The sequence below is a fragment of the Gallus gallus genome, chromosome 6 (assembly GCF_016699485.2).
Source record: "Gallus gallus isolate bGalGal1 chromosome 6, bGalGal1.mat.broiler.GRCg7b, whole genome shotgun sequence".
Taxonomy (NCBI): Eukaryota; Metazoa; Chordata; class Aves; order Galliformes; family Phasianidae; genus Gallus; species Gallus gallus.
In genome coordinates this window covers 14,038,126-14,055,900 of record NC_052537.1, presented here as the reverse complement: position 1 = coordinate 14,055,900, position 17,775 = coordinate 14,038,126, and the positions used below count along the sequence as shown (strand labels likewise).

The 17,775-nt window shown below is 35.9% G+C and overlaps 1 protein-coding gene across 4 annotated transcripts in view; it reads right to left on the bottom strand.

The window, feature by feature from the left end:
- DLG5 (discs large MAGUK scaffold protein 5) overlaps window positions 1-17,775 on the bottom strand; it is a 95,304-nt gene that overhangs the window by 21,851 nt on the left and 55,678 nt on the right. For all 4 annotated transcript variants that reach the window (XM_040702697.2, XM_015288292.4, XM_040702698.2 and 1 more), the window contains exons 6-16: window positions 16,336-16,595; window positions 12,483-12,795; window positions 8,602-8,832; window positions 7,645-7,829; window positions 6,936-7,061; window positions 6,173-6,305; window positions 4,197-4,324; window positions 3,718-3,893; window positions 3,158-3,261; window positions 2,700-2,792; window positions 770-1,789 (exon numbers count right to left, since the gene is read on the bottom strand). In XM_040702697.2, the coding sequence (XP_040558631.1) occupies window positions 770-1,789; window positions 2,700-2,792; window positions 3,158-3,261; window positions 3,718-3,893; window positions 4,197-4,324; window positions 6,173-6,305; window positions 6,936-7,061; window positions 7,645-7,829; window positions 8,602-8,832; window positions 12,483-12,795; window positions 16,336-16,595 (2,769 nt within the window). The remainder of the gene's footprint in view (window positions 1-769; window positions 1,790-2,699; window positions 2,793-3,157; window positions 3,262-3,717; window positions 3,894-4,196; window positions 4,325-6,172; window positions 6,306-6,935; window positions 7,062-7,644; window positions 7,830-8,601; window positions 8,833-12,482; window positions 12,796-16,335; window positions 16,596-17,775) is intronic.

The following is a 17,775-nucleotide window of genomic DNA, read 5'->3' as shown; positions in this document are numbered from 1 at the left end:
CAGAGCAGGAAAGGTAAAGAAAATGCCATTCTAAGTCATTTTGATGTTAATTAGATGCAAGGAAAAATAACTCTTCAAAACTTGAGATTTCAGGTGGCAAATACACGTAGCATTTTCTTCAAACTGAACAAACCTGAGATGGTGGACTTGAAACTACATTATTGACTACGCCACTTCATCTTATGTGGTCAGCTAGATAGGCTAGTCATTCTAGATCACAAAGAACTTTTTTTCCACCTTCCCTGGTAGGATGTTACCCAAAATCCCCACAGTCAAATTTATTTAAACAAATGACAGATCTACTTTGAACAATGTTGTTAAATTATATTCTTACAAACAGTCCATCTCTATAGTGCAATGAGCCTAATGCCTTGCCAATTTCAGATTACATTAGCACTTATGTAGACGCACAAAATAAAAAACGTCACTACGAATGGTACACCTTTTTCCCCTAATCTGTAGATTGAGCCAAAGGGATTTCTGAAAAGAAGCCCTAATAAAGCTCTTACTTGCAGGAAAGACCCCTAATCCTCCACCAGAAAACACTGAAAATCAAAATGTAGTTACAAAACAGAACTCTATCATTCTGTTCGGTGGTTTTGTATTTTGTGATACTGCAACAACTGAGCCAGGAGTAGCTCCTCAAGGGACTTGGATTTTGTGAACAGGCTTTGTTTCTCCAGTTAGGATACGTAACTGGGTACACAAAAACTCTTCTGAAAATACTCATATCAAAGCAAAAAAACAGATGTTCATAGCAAAATTTTACCTGAAGTGCAGGATTAGGAATGGGCATTGGGGTCATTTTATGTCTCAGAGCAGGAGCAGATTTTGGCCTTGGCCTTTTTATCTCTGGCTCTTCAACTCTTTGAAAGCCAATGTCGTCTTCACAGGATTTCCTTGAGGAGAGATGAGTGCAGTCAATTCCCTCCTCGCGATAATAATTTCCAGCATTCCTGCTACGACCCTTGAGAGTAGCAGAGTCTTGTTTAAGTGCCAAGGAAACTGGAGCTTGCGCTGTGGCCGGGCTGGTAGGTGGTGATCCAGTTGTTACTGTAGACTCTGATGCAGAGCTTGCCTGTTGTTTATGCTTAAATTTGATGGAGTCACTTCTCTTCGGAGGAGTTGGAGGAGTTGAAGCCACTTCAGCTTTTGATGGCTGAGGTGAATGGCCAGTCACCTGATTTGGAGAAAGGTACTCTAGCTTTGGAGGAGTTGGCGGCCTTTTGAAAGTATCAGGGTCAAAGATAGATTTCCTTTGTTTTGGCTTTTTGTATACAGAAAACTTTTCTGTTTCTGTTGCAGAGATATTAACCATGACTTTTGGCCAGGTACCACCACTATGCTTAGTACCATGTCCTTTGTCAAATGCAGTCTCAACCACCATACAGTCATTTTCTGTAGGTTCATAAGGCAGCCTCCTGTTGTCCAAGTCAACAACTCCATAGCCTCGGTCCCCATATGTCTCTGGATTGAAGGAGCTGAGACTATGTTCTGAATTACTGTGGCAACTGTGCACTGTGTTTCTATGAGAATCTACTCGTAATGTGTTATTAGGGAAGGGTTTGTGATCACAAAATGAACGACTGCCCTGATCACTCTGGTCCTTCTTGACATCCATGATGTCTGGATTGAAAATATCAGTCTGTGTTGAGCTGTTGAGTTTCATATTTCTTTTGTTTTGGGCTTGTATCTCTGATGCATGAACCCTACAATTTGATATTTTTTCTGAATCCTTCAGATTTTCAAATATATTTTGACCACTCCAAGATGAACTCTGAGGAAAAACCTTTAAAAGGACCAACAAAAATTAAAAAGACAACAACAAAAATTCACCACATAACAACCTTAACTAACTCTTGATTTCTATTTAATTTCTGCTTAGCATGAACTATATTCTAGTCTCCTTTATTTACCTCAACCTGAATGGAAATCTGCATATGCATGGATACGTTTGGAAAAAATGTAATAAAAATCTTGTAGTTTCAAAGCAAAAGATGGATAAAATGAAGCCAGATTTTTCTCTGAAACAATTTCAAAAGGGCAACTCTACATGGTGGCAGAAGCACTGAAAAAACAGCAAAAGGACTTCCATTCTACTTCTATCTCTGTTCAATGACACTAGTAATCATCTTTCATTGCCCATTGCCTCACAAACATTTCATCTTTTTTAGTTTCTTAAACTCAAGCTCTCAGAAGCTGGAATTATCATTGACTAAACCTTTGTGACAGGTCCAGTGTAATGGGATTCTAACCCACACAATATTTTTATAACACTAAGCCTGAAAAAGAACTAGTACTTATCCCTGATGATAGAGTTCAGTTTTCTGTGCAACTCCCTGCTGGCCAAAAGTAAACTGCAGTCAGGAAGCAATTTATCTTTCATGAACAAAACTGTTGCAGCTCTGAAGCAGGAAGCAGTAAGAAAGAAACAACTGTACTGACAGTCATTTTGCGTGACCAGCAAACAAATGGGGGAAAAAATAAGAGCAATAAATAAATTTTATTTCCTACCAGAAGCCACAATATTCTTACTATGGAAATAACTATTTAGTGTACCATCAGTGAAATACATCCAGATGATCTTGTTATCAGTAGACTTTCTCATGGTGATATATTCATTTTTAATACACTCTTTCCTTAACAAGTAAGATAAATATGTTGAAGAAAATTCTGTAAGTTTAGCTTTTCCTACTCACCTTCAATAATGACAGAGTAAGGGAATCCCTGCAGTTTCGTAGCAAAGCTTCACATTCATTAAGTGACTTATTATCTAGTGCAATGCCATTGATCTACATAAAAAAAAAACAAACAAACAAAAAAAAAAAACCATACACAACTGAGATCCATAAAATGCAAGCAACAGATGGGCAGTACCTAAAGGTACCATTGCTGAAGAGAGGGAAAACATGATTTTGTGTGTCGTGCATATAACTGATGTAAGGTTGACCATATCATGCATTTACCTGTTCTCCACTAGAAGCTTAGTCTCCTATATATTTTTATTCCTAGTAGAGATACAATTTAGTAACACTTGTTTGATTACATTAGACTTTATGCAATTGTACTTCCATGGTAATCACATTTTGTTTCACAGGAGCTTGTAAGTCAAAAATAAATAAATAAATACAAATCAGAGGAATGTATTCAGACTTACAGCAATTATTCTATCTCCAACAGTAAGGGAACCCTCTTTGGCAGCTGGGCTTCCAGGCACAACAGCAGCAACAAATATTCCATTTTCTAGGCTAACCCCACTGTCTGAAATTCACAAAATAAACATTAATTTATTCCTGCAATTCAAATAAGTTGCTCAAATAACTACAAATCTGACCAGCATGCAGGATAAAGAAATATAACTACCAAACCAAATGAGCTTCTCCATATCTAACAACCCTTTCAAAGAAAGGAGAAAACATGAAAATAGGGATTTGGGGTATCCCAGAACTTAATGTGATCATACAGACTAGGACTGACTGGTGGGTTTAGCTAAATAGAACTAAGCATGAAAATAAAACTCATTATATTTATGGAATAAACCTATCACCAATATGATCATTTTTAGTTTGATGAAAACAATTCATGAAAATCCCTATCTAGTAGGTAGTAACAGCTGAAATGAGTTTTAAATAGATGCTCAGAACATGTACCTCAATTTCAAGACATTGTTGGATGGACAAATGGGTATCATTTATATCCAGCCTTTATATCCATTACCTTTATGCCCAGAAACATTGATGTGAAGTGGTGTTATCACTCGTCCACCCAAGGACTTTCTTCTTCGAACCACCATGTTAATAACACCTCCTCCATTTAGAACAGCTTTTATAACTTGCTTTTTATCCTTATTAGTAAGATCCACATCATTTATCTTCAGCAACCAATCATTTACTCTGGCAGATAAATACAAATAGAGAGGACACTGTTACAAGCACGCTTTGCTAGATGTAGCACATACATAACATTCAGGAAAAGGGATACAATGGAATTAATATCTTAAAATGCTAATTCTCAATTGTCTAAACATTTCAGGTATTGGTCTTGTCAGTGCAATTTCCTCATCAATATTAATAAGGTAGACATGGCCAATGATTAGAAAAAAAAGTTCAAGAATAGTCAAAACTGAAGACTTCACAATATGCTCAATATTTTATTTACGATTAATAAAAGACATACCTTCCCAAGTAAAACCCTACCTTAATCGACCATCCACAATACTTCCTTTGTCTACTTTGGTAACAAAGATCCCACAGTCTCCAGGGAGGTATGGTTCATTCACACCTTCAGCCACATCAAAACCAAGTGCTTTCAAGTCCATATCGTCCTAATAAATATTATTAACAAGAGACTCAACTGTACTGGCAATTACACTGTGGCTCTGCCTGTTCACAAGAGGCATTTCTTCAAGCTTGTCCTATGTCCTTATATTTACAGGGTATCTGTTACAGGTAAATTCTTCTGTTTTGTACTCCAATATGTAAGATCACAGTTTGATCAGGCATTAGACCGTGGGGCATTAGGACAATCATTCTATCTCAGATTAAAGCTCAGATAATGTGTAAAGGAGCTTTACAGAAAAGCATGTAAGAAAGCAAGTTCAGACTTGTGCAACCTGTTTTAAGGCATGATGCTGGATGTGTCTTGAGAGAACAAAGACGTGTTTTCCTAGAACAGGCACCACTTGAGGAAGAAAGCAGTTACAAAGATAATAAGACAGCATTTTATCTCAGCAATATATTCAGAAAAAAAAAAAAAAAGAGCTTTGATATGACTAGAAGTACGTAGGATCAAAATTTTTAACATTATGTGAAACTGATTCTAAATATAGATTAGATGTGATATTCTACCATCCCTGGCCCAAAAGAGATAATCTTCAATGTGAAATGTTGTAACAATCTTTGACAAATCAATCACTGAACTGAACTGGGAAACGTTAATGTTTGCTTTGGTAAATGAGTAGGTCACTGGAAAAAAACAAAAAAAGTTAAATAAGATTCACTGCATCCACATGATAAATTGCTATTTGCAATGTTAAATAACATCCCTAAAAAATTAGGAAATTCTACTGCAAATCAACTGGACCAAAAATATACTAAAATCCTTGTGATTCCTCCATTAGTTCTGTATAAGAAGTTCATATGGCAATGAGTAGGGCTGCTGGAAAATAAAGATGGAACAGAGATCATAGTATCATTGTACTGTCTCAGAGCTAAGTGAATATTATTTCTCCCATTTTTGAGCTGATTATGTAGAACACTGGCATAAGCAGACAGGTCATGCTAAAGCAAAAATAAAATGATTTAGACTTATTCACTTCCATAATCTCCATACAGAAATTAAAATGCTGGTAGGTCAGCAAGGATTTCCTCATGTATCCTATCTAGGTTGGCACAATATCAATACTATAATTTGATGTCTAGATGCTGTTGTAAGTGAAACACAGCCTGAAAGACTGTATGTTCTACAGGGTCAAAAAATGACCACTAACAAACAATGAGCTGCATCTATCAAAATTTTTTAATAGAAAAGGATACACAACTTGAATAAAGAACAGTGAAATAAAAGCTCCAGACTACTATGAGGAAAAATAAAATTAAATTATACTACTAGGATAATAAAAGAATGTAGACGTTTTCTTTACAGTGTAGGAGATTAACATCCTTTCAACCCAGAAGTCTACACTGAAGGGCAATGAGGCACTAAAATATACGTTCATAAGAAACAAATATTTGAATTAAATTTCTAACTGCTGTATCTGAGCAGGAAGAGGTGAAACAGTTTCATGTTAGTGCTTAACTTTTCTATGCACAGATAATGAATGATGTTTCCTTTCACATTAGATGCCAGTATTCCCATTTCATCTTAAGTTCATGCCATATTACTGCCATTTCTGTGATAATTCATCAATTTTAAGAATACGGTATTTAACTTCACAAAAGGGAGAACTATTTTTATTTACATTTAGTATGAAAAAAAATACAAAGTTTGTATGTTAACTTGTTTTTGTCAACTTGTTTCATCTGGATGTTACTAGAAATGTGCCTGGTTCCTACTACTACAGTGCATTAAAAAAAACCCACATTATTTTTTGTCATATATAGCATCAAGATGTTATAATAGACTTCAAAATTGATCAATATACAAAATAATGCAGTAAGCATCTTTGACTTACTCTGTCTTTTTCAAATTCCACTACTTCTGTTTCCCATTCCAGAGAATCTGTGTCTATGGCTGAGTCATGGGAACTATGAGCCATCAATTGACGGAATCTGGCCTCCTTTTCCAACTGATTCTCCATCTTCTCTCTAAGGAAATAAAATACTTATATACACATGCAAGCCTTTTAAACAAACTGATGTATAATATTATAATTGTGAGATGTTTTCTAACTAAAAAAACTCAAGCTGTGCCAGAAAGCTGCTCTCTGCTTCCATTTTTCCAATACCCTTTGGCTACTGCTGAATACCTTCATTTTCTATATACCATACTAACCCACTCTTACTTTTTTGTTGTTTGCATTGCTTTTGTATGGCTGTCATGTACAACTAGAATTCCTATGACTCTTCCAAAATGCATCTAATTTACCCTCAGATGAACTGCAACAGTATGCTTATAAGTGTGCATAATACCAAAAGCAAAAACTCTTCAACAAATCATTGAGATGACATAATGTAATTTTTTTTTTGCATTCATAAACTAATGAGATTACAGTTGAGAGGAACTAAACTGCAATTAATCCAACTTCAGTGAAAGAGTTCATTTAAGTCTATCTCCCCAGTAAAAAGCTTACAAATCTTTCTTATTAAAACAGTTAAAATTGGAGGACTTAGAACCTCATCAGTTCTAGTGACATATTGCTCACTCACAGATGCAATTAATGAACCAGAGTTTTTATCACAAAGATTCCACAGAGTTTAATATATTCTACAACATACTTCAGTTCCTTCAGTTCACGCATAGCATCATTTTTCTGCTTCCTCATGTCATCCAGATTGCGAAGAGCTTCAGCCAAGTCACTCACAGCCCGGTCTCTTTCCCTCCGTAAGTTGTCACACAGAGTCCTTTAAAAGTGAAAAAGTAGTTCCACAAGGTCTCAGAAAAAATAAAATAAAATATGAGGCAGAAAAAATTACATACTCTAGGGTTTATGGAACAGCTTGTCAGGATAACTGAAGCTTTCTTCACTTCTTACAATACTTTATTTCTACTGATCTTCTCCAGAAGAGGAAAAAAAAAAAAAAAAAAATCAGTGAAAAGATTTTCCCTTAGTTCCTTACATGAGCCTAATAACAAGGTAGGTACTTTTTGTCAAATATCCCCAAAGGTAAATAATTATTTGAAGGACTATAGGTATAGCAAAGTATATCAGGACTAAAACAAGCCATCATTTGGTGTTCTTAGCTAGCAGTGCTGATAGGCTCTCTGGTATTTACTTAGAGACATGTCATGGCGATAAAAGAACAGACAAAACAAAATGTCTGGTAACATGCCCTCAACTTCAAACAAACAAATCCACTGATAGTTAATGCAGAAGTTCCAACAAGTTGAAAGAAGTGCAAGCAAAATCCACTAAGTCCTAGAATTTCATTAACTACACAGAAGGTGTTACAAAGATCAGTCATGTACCAGCTAACACTTATTTACCGTATACTTTCCCTTTCTGCAACAATCTTATCCCGCTCTTGAAAAGCCCAGTCTCTCCTGCACTTGGCTACTTCTGCTTCCTGGACAGCTTCCTTTAATTCTTGTGACATCGCCTCATACTGTTTCCGAAGCATTTCGATTTCTTTATTTGCTCTTTCTATGTCTAGGGTAGCAGAATCTTGTATCTAGGAATTAAGAAACATAGGCAAGGATTTTAGGCACAACTTTTAGGTATGTACTCATATTTATTGGGACAACAATTTCCACAAATAAGAATCTCACTTCAAAACAACATCAATGAATATTTGATGTTTCAGAGGCAACATTCAATGCTTCTAACCTGCTCTGCTTAGTACACAAAATCCTTCAAGAATGATTAGGAATTTGATACACTATTATGAGTAGTTATAATACAGATTTCCTGCACTAACATCTGTAATCTGCCCTGGGACTATGCTCTCCCTCTCTTTGTCTACAGAGAGAGATACGGATATATAGGATTCACACTAAGAATGTGTACAGGTTAAAACATTTACAATCATATTTCATTTACCTTCGTTTACTAAGTACTAAAACCAGCTAACATTCGGAGCAGGTCATAGGCATGAACACCATGAAGTATAGATGGCATCAAGCCTACCAGCAGGTAATAAACTGCCAAGAAACCTGCTGTGTTACATTTTATTGGCTTTATGTATTTTTTTATTTAAAAAAACAAAACAAAACAAAAAAGCCCTGAAGCTTAACATGAAGTATGACTATATATATATTTTTGCAAATACAAAGTCCCATCACTGTTTCTTAAAGAAGATACATGCGCTTATACAAAGATGTTCTATAGTGACTCCAGACAAAGGGAAAAGACACCCAATGTGCCTGGATCTTTATCAAGTCTCATGAAAATAACTGATCCTTAATAGCTAAGAAGGAAAAGTCATCAGTGAACAACTGCAATACCTGACGGGCTTGATAGTATTCCCTTAGTAGATGGTCCCTCTGGATTATAGCTTCTGTTCTCTCTTTCCTGGCAACATCTCTTTCTTCCTTCACTGTCTCTATATCCTTGCAAGCTTGATCAAGCTCCTTCTGGGCCTCAGCTTTGTCCTTCACTTCATGACAGTATTTTTCCAGCAACTCATTCCTCTCACAGATTGCTCTATCTCTTTCCACTAAAGCTGAGTTCAGCTCCTAAAACAAGATCCATTGTTTGCAGCAGGTTAAGTACAGAAGTAATTAGTTCATCTTTTCAACTGGATGTACACTTACACCTTAAAATCCTAGAGAGTTTGCAACAAACATTCTGAAAAATGGAGCAGAATAGGAGTGCACTCACATTACATACAAGTATTAGCAAAAAATATTAAGTGTGGTATTACAGGTTTCACATCACCAGCATGTCTAGCAAATTGATACTACAGAACAAAGAAGATATACATTAAGTGATATGTGTCTCATGACTGACTTGGAGTACATGTACTTGCTTCAACTGTTGAGGACTAGAAATGAAAAAGAGGTATTTTAATATGTTTCTATAAAGAGTGAAGCATTGAAACAGTTGAATTTCAGATTTTTGGGTGGTCCAACTTTCTAGGAACATTCAGCAAGAGCTACAAAGAAGCCCTTCTACATAAAGACACTATCAAGCTGGAAAGCATTTATATTTTTATCTAAAAAAAAAAATTACCAAAGAAAGCTGACACCTGAAAAGCAAAGGCAGAAAAGGGTCCAATACTTAAAGACAGAAAGGCAAGAAAGGCATCATGACACGTTCTTTCCTACTTTACTCTGTGATTTGCATGGAATAAAATTGAGTATTTAAAGCATAGAAGACAATTATTACATAATTGGCTTTGTGTTACAACATCTAATTAAGGCTATTCAAGTTGTTAAAACATTTCTGTAATTGCTTTAAAACAGGTAATTTTGTGCTAAAGCAGCAGGTAAGTTGTAGAATTAATGGCTCAGCTTGTCAACTTTGAAGATATCAGTGAATCTCAATGAACAGAGCACTCAAGTTTGGGTTTGGGTTTTTTATGTTGTTTTGCTTGTTTGTATGCTTTTCACTTAACATCAGTAAAAGCTTCAGTTGCTCAGTAAATGAAGAGAGAAATTCCCAACCCATATGGTCATACGAACAAATTTCAGTAATGGAAGCAACATTTTGCACAGTTTAACTATTGTATTATCAAGTGTGTATGTTAAACTCACACAAAAATAAGTATTTTCTAGCATGCAGCAGAAGGGTAAGTCACCACAGTATCACGACAGAAGACCCTTAACTGAAAAAGAATCTAAGGTACCCAAAATGATTGGGGAAAAAAACCCAGAACATACTGCCATAGTTTATTTCAGGATGCTTGGTATAAACTATGTGAAGAAGAGTAGCTGTTGCCTCCAGTGGTCAGTAGTAAAATTTCACTTTTGTCTTTTGCTGTGACAACTGCACAGACCTACATCAGCATACATCATCTGCCATTTAGCACTGATAAGAGCAGATACTGTTATGAAACATTATAGTGCTTTGATTTTAATAAAGTTCTAAAATGGTAAATAAGTCTTATGTTTGAAGCAAGTTCTTGCATTTGAAAATGATACAACAACCTCATATAGGACAAAACACAACAGCTCTATTAAACAGAAGGGAAGGCTGACTGCCAATAGTTTTGAATTTAGACATTTAATTAGGAAACTGACTGACTCAATCAGTAACTGCTCACAATGAAACACTTAAATAACTCCTCCATTTCAGCAGCTTTTATATTTCTTCTGGACGAAAGGAAAACTAGCATACCCAAGCTTCGAAAAAGAACTACATTTAAAACCTAAATGTGCTACCACAACCATTTACCGAGTATGAAGTAATGGCATGTAAAGCTGCTATACATCAGAAGGAGCGCACTGCACACAAAGGCACAATTTGGCAAGGACCAGACCAACCAGTCACATATAGGAAAATCCCACCTACACAGGAACGTCTGGTGGCATACTACTTGAAGTGAATTTATCACTTGATCGATAATTTTCTTTGACTTTTCAACACCTGCCTTGCCAGAGCTAAAAATCTCTTATCCATCGAATGCGACTGCAGCAAGCCAATACAATGTTCCAATACAGGAACATACCTGATCACAGGCACAAGAGTCAAAGCTATAGGAAAGGAAAAACAAGAATATAAAGAAAACTCAGAATAGCAGCATTTTATATAATTTAGCACACTACAGAAAGAGTTATTTCTGCTTTCTGATGGGCCTGTTCTGAGGAGTGAAGAAAAATGCATGTCTACACCCTCTCAGCATCTCATTTACCAGTCCTAGGCTCTTTCCGTTCTTTCTCAACCACCCATTCCAGATGGCCACCTTAGTAGGAGGGAACAGACATATATTTTAAGTTTTCCTCTCCTTTTTATGGAAGTATTTTGGAAAACTACCCACAGTGCCAGGACAAAATACCAGGACTATTTGAAGCAGGTGTGCAAGAGAACTACCACTGCCATCAATATTTTCAAGCTTGGGGATGGTAGATTCAGCTTAGATACAAGGAAAAAACGTTTTACAGAGAGGGTGGTGTGGCACTGGGACAGGTTGCCTGGTGATGTAGTTGATGCCCCATCCCTGGAGACTTCCAAGGTAAGGCCAGACCAGGCCTTGGGCAATCTGATGTAGCTGTAGCATCCCTGTTCATCACAGGGGAGTTGGACTAGATGGCCATCAGAGGTCCCTTCCAACTCTAAGGATTCTATGATTCTATCCCTTACTAGCTACTCTGATTCCACTGAAATTAATTTAAGAATTTTCTATTCGTTTACTAGCTTTGATTAAAGTAGAACAGGTACAAAACATGCATTAAAACCTCACTCACTGTACAAGTTAAAATGTGTAGCTAGGTAATTTTGAATTCTTAAACCCAGAAATAAGTTATTTTTAACAACTCCGATGCCATGCATCATAATCCACATTAAGCCCCTTAAGAAGAGTGTAATTTAAGAAAAAAGCTCCATGCCTTCAATTTTATAAAGAGCATTTTGTTCCCCTGTAACGTTATGGGAGAAAAAAAAAAGGTAAAATGAGATCTACAGGCAATGGAATACATCCATTCATGTCTAACTCATGCTAAATTAAATATTTCTAATACAAACAGTGAAGTGATTACATGGCAGCCAAAATGAAACAGAGTAGCAAGCTGTGTTTCAGAAATTTAAGCAGCATTGTTATAATGTGGCTGTATTATAAACCTTTCAAGAACATACTGCTGAAAGATAAGTCCAGGTTTTGCATACTTTAAGGTATACATCAGTTCAAGTGAAAACTACTATCTTCAAAATATCCTTCAATCCTTTAATTTAAAGCAAAGCAGAAGCAGTGAAAATGAGTAAAAATATGTTTATCACTGAAGGCTTTGCATAAATATTGAGGCTATTTTATCACATAATGACTTAAAGCCAGAGTAAAGAGCATCCAATGGTTCCTCTGGAGGTTAAAAGTTTAAAACAATGAATGTTGAGAACCATATATATACACATATATATATTATCTTTTTTAATAGATAGCGTTACTTCTAAAGGTCTGAAAGGTGAACTTAATACAGGAGAGTTTTATAATGAGCAGAAGAAAGTTAAGCCATGTAAAGGAAAAATTTCAACTGACAGTCTACTCAAACACGGTGCTTAGTAAATTGACAGTAAAATGGACTGCTGTAAGAGAACAGTTGTAGGGGAACATTAGTATGAAACTCCTCTTTGCAATGCAGTTCTATTTTCCATCAATTGGTTATACGTTTCTAATTCTAGCATCAGTAATGTATACTTATTTCCCTTCCCCATCAAAACAATAGCTTAGTACCTGTCTTAAAGCTTCCATCTCTTCACTAGCCACTCGTTTCTCAGAAGAAGTGTTCTTCAGTTTGGACTCTGCAAGCTCCAGCTCTGTTTGAAGCTTATCTACCTCTTTGATTACTTGATCTCTCTCACTCATTATGAGGCGGTATTCATTGAAAACTGAATCCCTTTCTTCCTTGTATTTTTCTGAATCCTTTGCTGCTTTCAGCTGCATTGTTTTGAACCTTGTCACCTCTGACTGCAATCGCTCCATCTCTCTCTGCAACTCTTTGTTTTGTGCTGTGGCGTTGCTTAGTTCCTGCTGTACTGACTCAAATCTAGGAACAAGTAGAAATGTCAGTAAGATACTTATACCTCACTTTCCCTTTTTCATATATTAAGGATTTTGTCAGATAATCAAATGTATCCATTGGTAAAACACAACTTCAGTGGACATCTTAGACAATATACAGTGCTGCAAAATATAATTAAGACTAATTATTTCTTTAGGAATATCAGTGTGGTATGGAGAACCTGTACGAAGAACTGAAAAAGTTTTATATAAGTTAGAATTAGTTTTATTATTGAAACAGATTTATAATATTCTTTCAAAAAGAAATGCAAAACATCACCACTATTTGATAGCACAACTTAGCATGAATTTATTACATTTATTTCTGATCATCTCCAAAGGGAATTCCTTCTCCAACACACATTCTTAGGTACGTGGCAAGAAGTGAAACAAATGTAGAAACTGGGAAAAAAAAAAAAAAAAAAAAAAAAAAAAACTGGAACAACTTCCACACGCCCCAGAATGCTGTAAGGTTGTTGATATGGGATAGGTTAGAAGATGACAAAAATGTTATTGTAAAAAAGTAGACAATGCACCTAAAACAGTAACTCAAACTTCCCTAGTCATTTTCACTCATGTTTATCCAGTGACAATTGAAAGCTTATGTACATTATCAATTACGAAGTTTAATTTCTTTATAAGTAGTAGCTCTCACGTTACTGATAAAACATTTCTAAAAGTGGAAAAGTAATTCCACATACCAGTTCACAAATGGGCTTAAAAATTTCCTCAAGAGCAACATTCTACCATAACAAGACATTCGGGTTTTCTTGTATGTCTTTTAACAGAAAACTCCCAGGAAAAGCCATTGGAGGAAACACTGTACCCAATCTGAGGGAACTTTCAGGGTCATCTAAACCTGAATTGCCCACAAACCTTTAGAATACTTCATTCTCTATCATACACACACCTTTACTGTTCAAGCGTCATTTTGTGTCTATTCCAGCATGTTGCCAGACCTTTCCTCAACTCAAACTGTAAACTCCATTTCAAATATTTCCTCAAAAGTCTCAGTGGATTCAAAGGATTGACACCACATTACTGAGGCACCTGCCAGTAATTTCAAAACCTTTCAAATTCTTCTTTTTAAAGAGACCATCAGAACAGGAGTCCTAGCATTACAAACTATATTTCTATTTTCTTTTCTGAACAGTGAACACGAAGGTAAAGAAGAATATACAATACTACAATAGATACAACAAGGACATAGCACAAATCTAAAATAGAAACTATGCCAAACAACCTCATTGCCATTTGAGAACTCACATTACTGCTGGAACAGGCTGCCCAGAAAGGTTGTGGATGTCTCGTCCCTGGAGATGTTCAAGGCCAGGTTGGAAGGGGCCCTGGGCAGCCTGGTCTAATATTAAATGTGGAGGTTGGTGGACCTGCCTGTAGCAGGGGGGGGGTTGGAGCTTCACGATCCTTGAAGTCCCTTCCAACCCAAGCAATTCTATGATATTATGATTCTATGATGTTTGAAAAATAATTGGGGTCAAATCAAGGACAAGACAGAGAATACAGGGGAGAGGAGAAGGGAAAAGACTCAACGCAACATTTTTCAAACAAAGAAAATGTTATCAGTAAGAAAGAAAAAAAAAACACAACAAGCATGATGGCTTGTCCTTTATGAAAGAGGTCAGAGGGATGAAGGAAAGTTTCTACCCCAGAATGCTTTTCTATTTTTATATATATATTATATATTAAACAATTTTAATAATTATATTTTAATATATACATTATATACTAAATAACTGAGAAAAGTTGAAAAGAAAGTTCTAGCTGAAATACTGTTGTCCTACTTGACCTTACAATGCCTCCTAAGGAGGAAATACAGGCAGCTGGATCAAGTTTTCACACATGCCTTTTATAGGCAAAAGTCCAACTGTAACTGGACTTTGTAACTTGAATGGGTTGTAAGTATCGGGATTTTGTAGCAGTAAGCATACCTTTCTAAGTAGCAACCAAGGTGACCTGCTTTGCCTTAAACACAACTGCAAACTGTGGGCAGACCTGAGTACCACAGCTCTCACTGAAAATGAAGATGGACATCAAAAGTGAGGTTTGGCACACTGGAATTAGATTGACAGTTCCATCTGCAAAACATTCATCAGCTAAATTCACCAGGTAGGGCTTTCTATGACATTACTGCGACAGTTTCACAGATACAGGAAAAATAAAAGGCTGAAATTGTCATGATATTCTTTAGGGCCAAAGACTCACTCAAGCTGAGATTTGGGACACCATTTAAGTCTTGTTCTTCCTGCTCTCTTTAAATGAAATTGATTTACAGTTGGTATTAATAAAAGAAAATGGTACTACTGCAATTTATGATCTTATCATCTTTAAAATGAAAGCTTGTTGAGTCTTATATTCTGAAAAGTACACACATCTGAAACACATATTAAAAATTTTTGCTCAGCCAAACAAATACAGTTTTGGTAATGCAAAAATGGTATAAAGATTAAGACAAATAAAGCCTGAGTTTCTGTAACTAGCAACCAGTAAAAAGTTTCTGTAACTAGCAACCAAAAAAAAACAGATCCAAAGATAACTAAAAAGTATAAATCCTTTAAGTCCAATCTTATTAACTCAATTGAATCACTGGTTCACAGGAATAAGGATATCAAGCCTGAAATTCCTAAAACTGACCTTTGTTCAACATCAAACTAACTTTTTTTTCTCAAGAAAGACACCTAAACCACAAGTCATAATAAAAAATATCTTGAACTCCAACGTGTATTGGCATGGATCTGGTGTTTGCTGCAGTACATATGTAAGACCTTTTCTCACTTTCCAGAATCCATGCCAGTCTAAGTTACATGATGATTCCTTCTATCTTACTGTCTCTTCTAACTTACCAGAAAGATTAGAATTGTATACATGCTATGCATATGTATAGCATCTATGCTCAATTTAATATTTTTAAATACTATGTGTCTACAAAAGTGGTAAACAACACTTTCTTGGATTTGGTCTGTGGGAGACTTGCAGTGAAAACATTCTCAACATCCACAGATGTAATTTGGATTCTTAATGACCGTTAGCTCCCATCTTTCCCAACACGGTTATCTGTGCAGGCCTAGTATCAAGCAGGAGCAGAGAGAAGTTAAGTATGGTGTAATATTGTTTGTGTCCTTCTGCTTTGGCATTTGTGCTGCTCTCAATCACAACGCCTTCCCAATGTGCTAAGACACACAGGGGTCTCCAGTGAACTCTGCTGCAAGGCTTAAGCTCTGTCTCAAGAGTTCCCCATGGTCTGAAACTCTTATGTCATAAAAAGTTAGTTAACTTGAGAATATCTTCACTTGCTAAACATCTTTTGGAAATTATATATATTTTTTCAAAAAACACCCCCTTCACACCTTCTATGCTGTTCTAGAAATTCTTATACAGAATTCTTATACAGAAGCTTACTCATCTCACCAAGAGAAAACACTAGGATTTCTTCCACAGTCAAAATAAGATGCAACATTAAGATTGTTACTGCCTCCACAGCATATCCAAATATAAAAACAAAATATACCTTCTGAGAGAGGATGAATATTGCTGTTGAAAATGTATTGCTGTGTCCCTTTGCTTCATTAGCATGTCAATCTGTTTTTGAAGACGTCTGTTCTCCTCCTCAGCCTGCTCTAGGCGACTGAGATCTGTATTATGACTTGCTATCTTCTCATTGTATCGCTTCCTTAAGGCATCATAATCCTTCTTCACACCCTCTAGCTTGTCCATTGCTGTATCGTAGAGCTTATTTAATATCTCTGATGACCCATTTTGCTTCATAACCTAAAAAAAAGAGAAACTTTAAGTCTTGCATGTAGAGAGAAATGCATGCACTTTCACATCTCATCAAGGTATTTGAAGATCTGCTTTTACTTCATGCTTACAATTAGTGTCTCCAGAGCAAAAGAAGTCTTTATTTAAGCAGTACTTGGCCAACATACAGATGAAATCTCTGTATTAAAATAATCTTAACTTCAGACTCTTGAAAACTGATAGTATCAGAAATAAACTTTATTTTTAATCAGCTCAATACTTCTATCAATAATAATAGATCAAAAATACACTCCACAATTTTAATAACTGTTCTTTGCAGTGATTAAGAAAGAATAGAGTAGCATTACTGCCACTCTAACCATCACTATATCATCTGCTTAATGTTAACTGGAAAAAATATCTGCTTTATCACAAGTCAGTGAATCTCTCAAACGATAAGTGCTATCAACGAATATTAAACCCACATTGTTTTGAACTATTTTTAAAGTTTTAGCAAGAGGTTAATTGCTATTTGACGACCAAGATAACGCTTGCAATATAGGAAATGACCAGGAGGTGGCACACGTGGCAGACTACCTCTATGCTCTGAGAACAACTTATTTGAAACAAGAAGAGAATGAAATCTAATCTAGATACACTTAGGCATTTATTCTAATATTCATACAATACTAAACCTGGAAACTACCTACAAACATTCGTGTTTCAAAAGGTATTCCAAAAATATTAATAGGGACAGAAAACCCACTTTAACATGCAAATTCTGACCAGAAAATTAGTTTTACAATAATTTCCATTGACAAAAGAATGGTGCTGTAAATGGCAACATTTATTGTAAATGACTTGCAACAACAACAAACCCTTAACGAACTTCAGAAAATCTCGTCCTTTCATATCACAGGACAAAAATTGCACACAAAATGAAGATTATTTATTTTTTACACACCATACTGGTTTTCTCCTCTTTCTGTATTTTAAATTGAAATTTAGATGTGATGGAGCAGTGGGAAGAAATCATCAGCATGGCCAATTCCACACACACAGGCATGTTCTCATCAGTTTCAGTAGCACAAGCCACACAGAGCTGGAGGTGTCATTAGCTACCATGAGTCAGCGAACCATTTTAGAGAAGATAAACACGCCAATGTTGCTTTTTATTCAAGAACACACTATTACTCTGTATAATAAAATG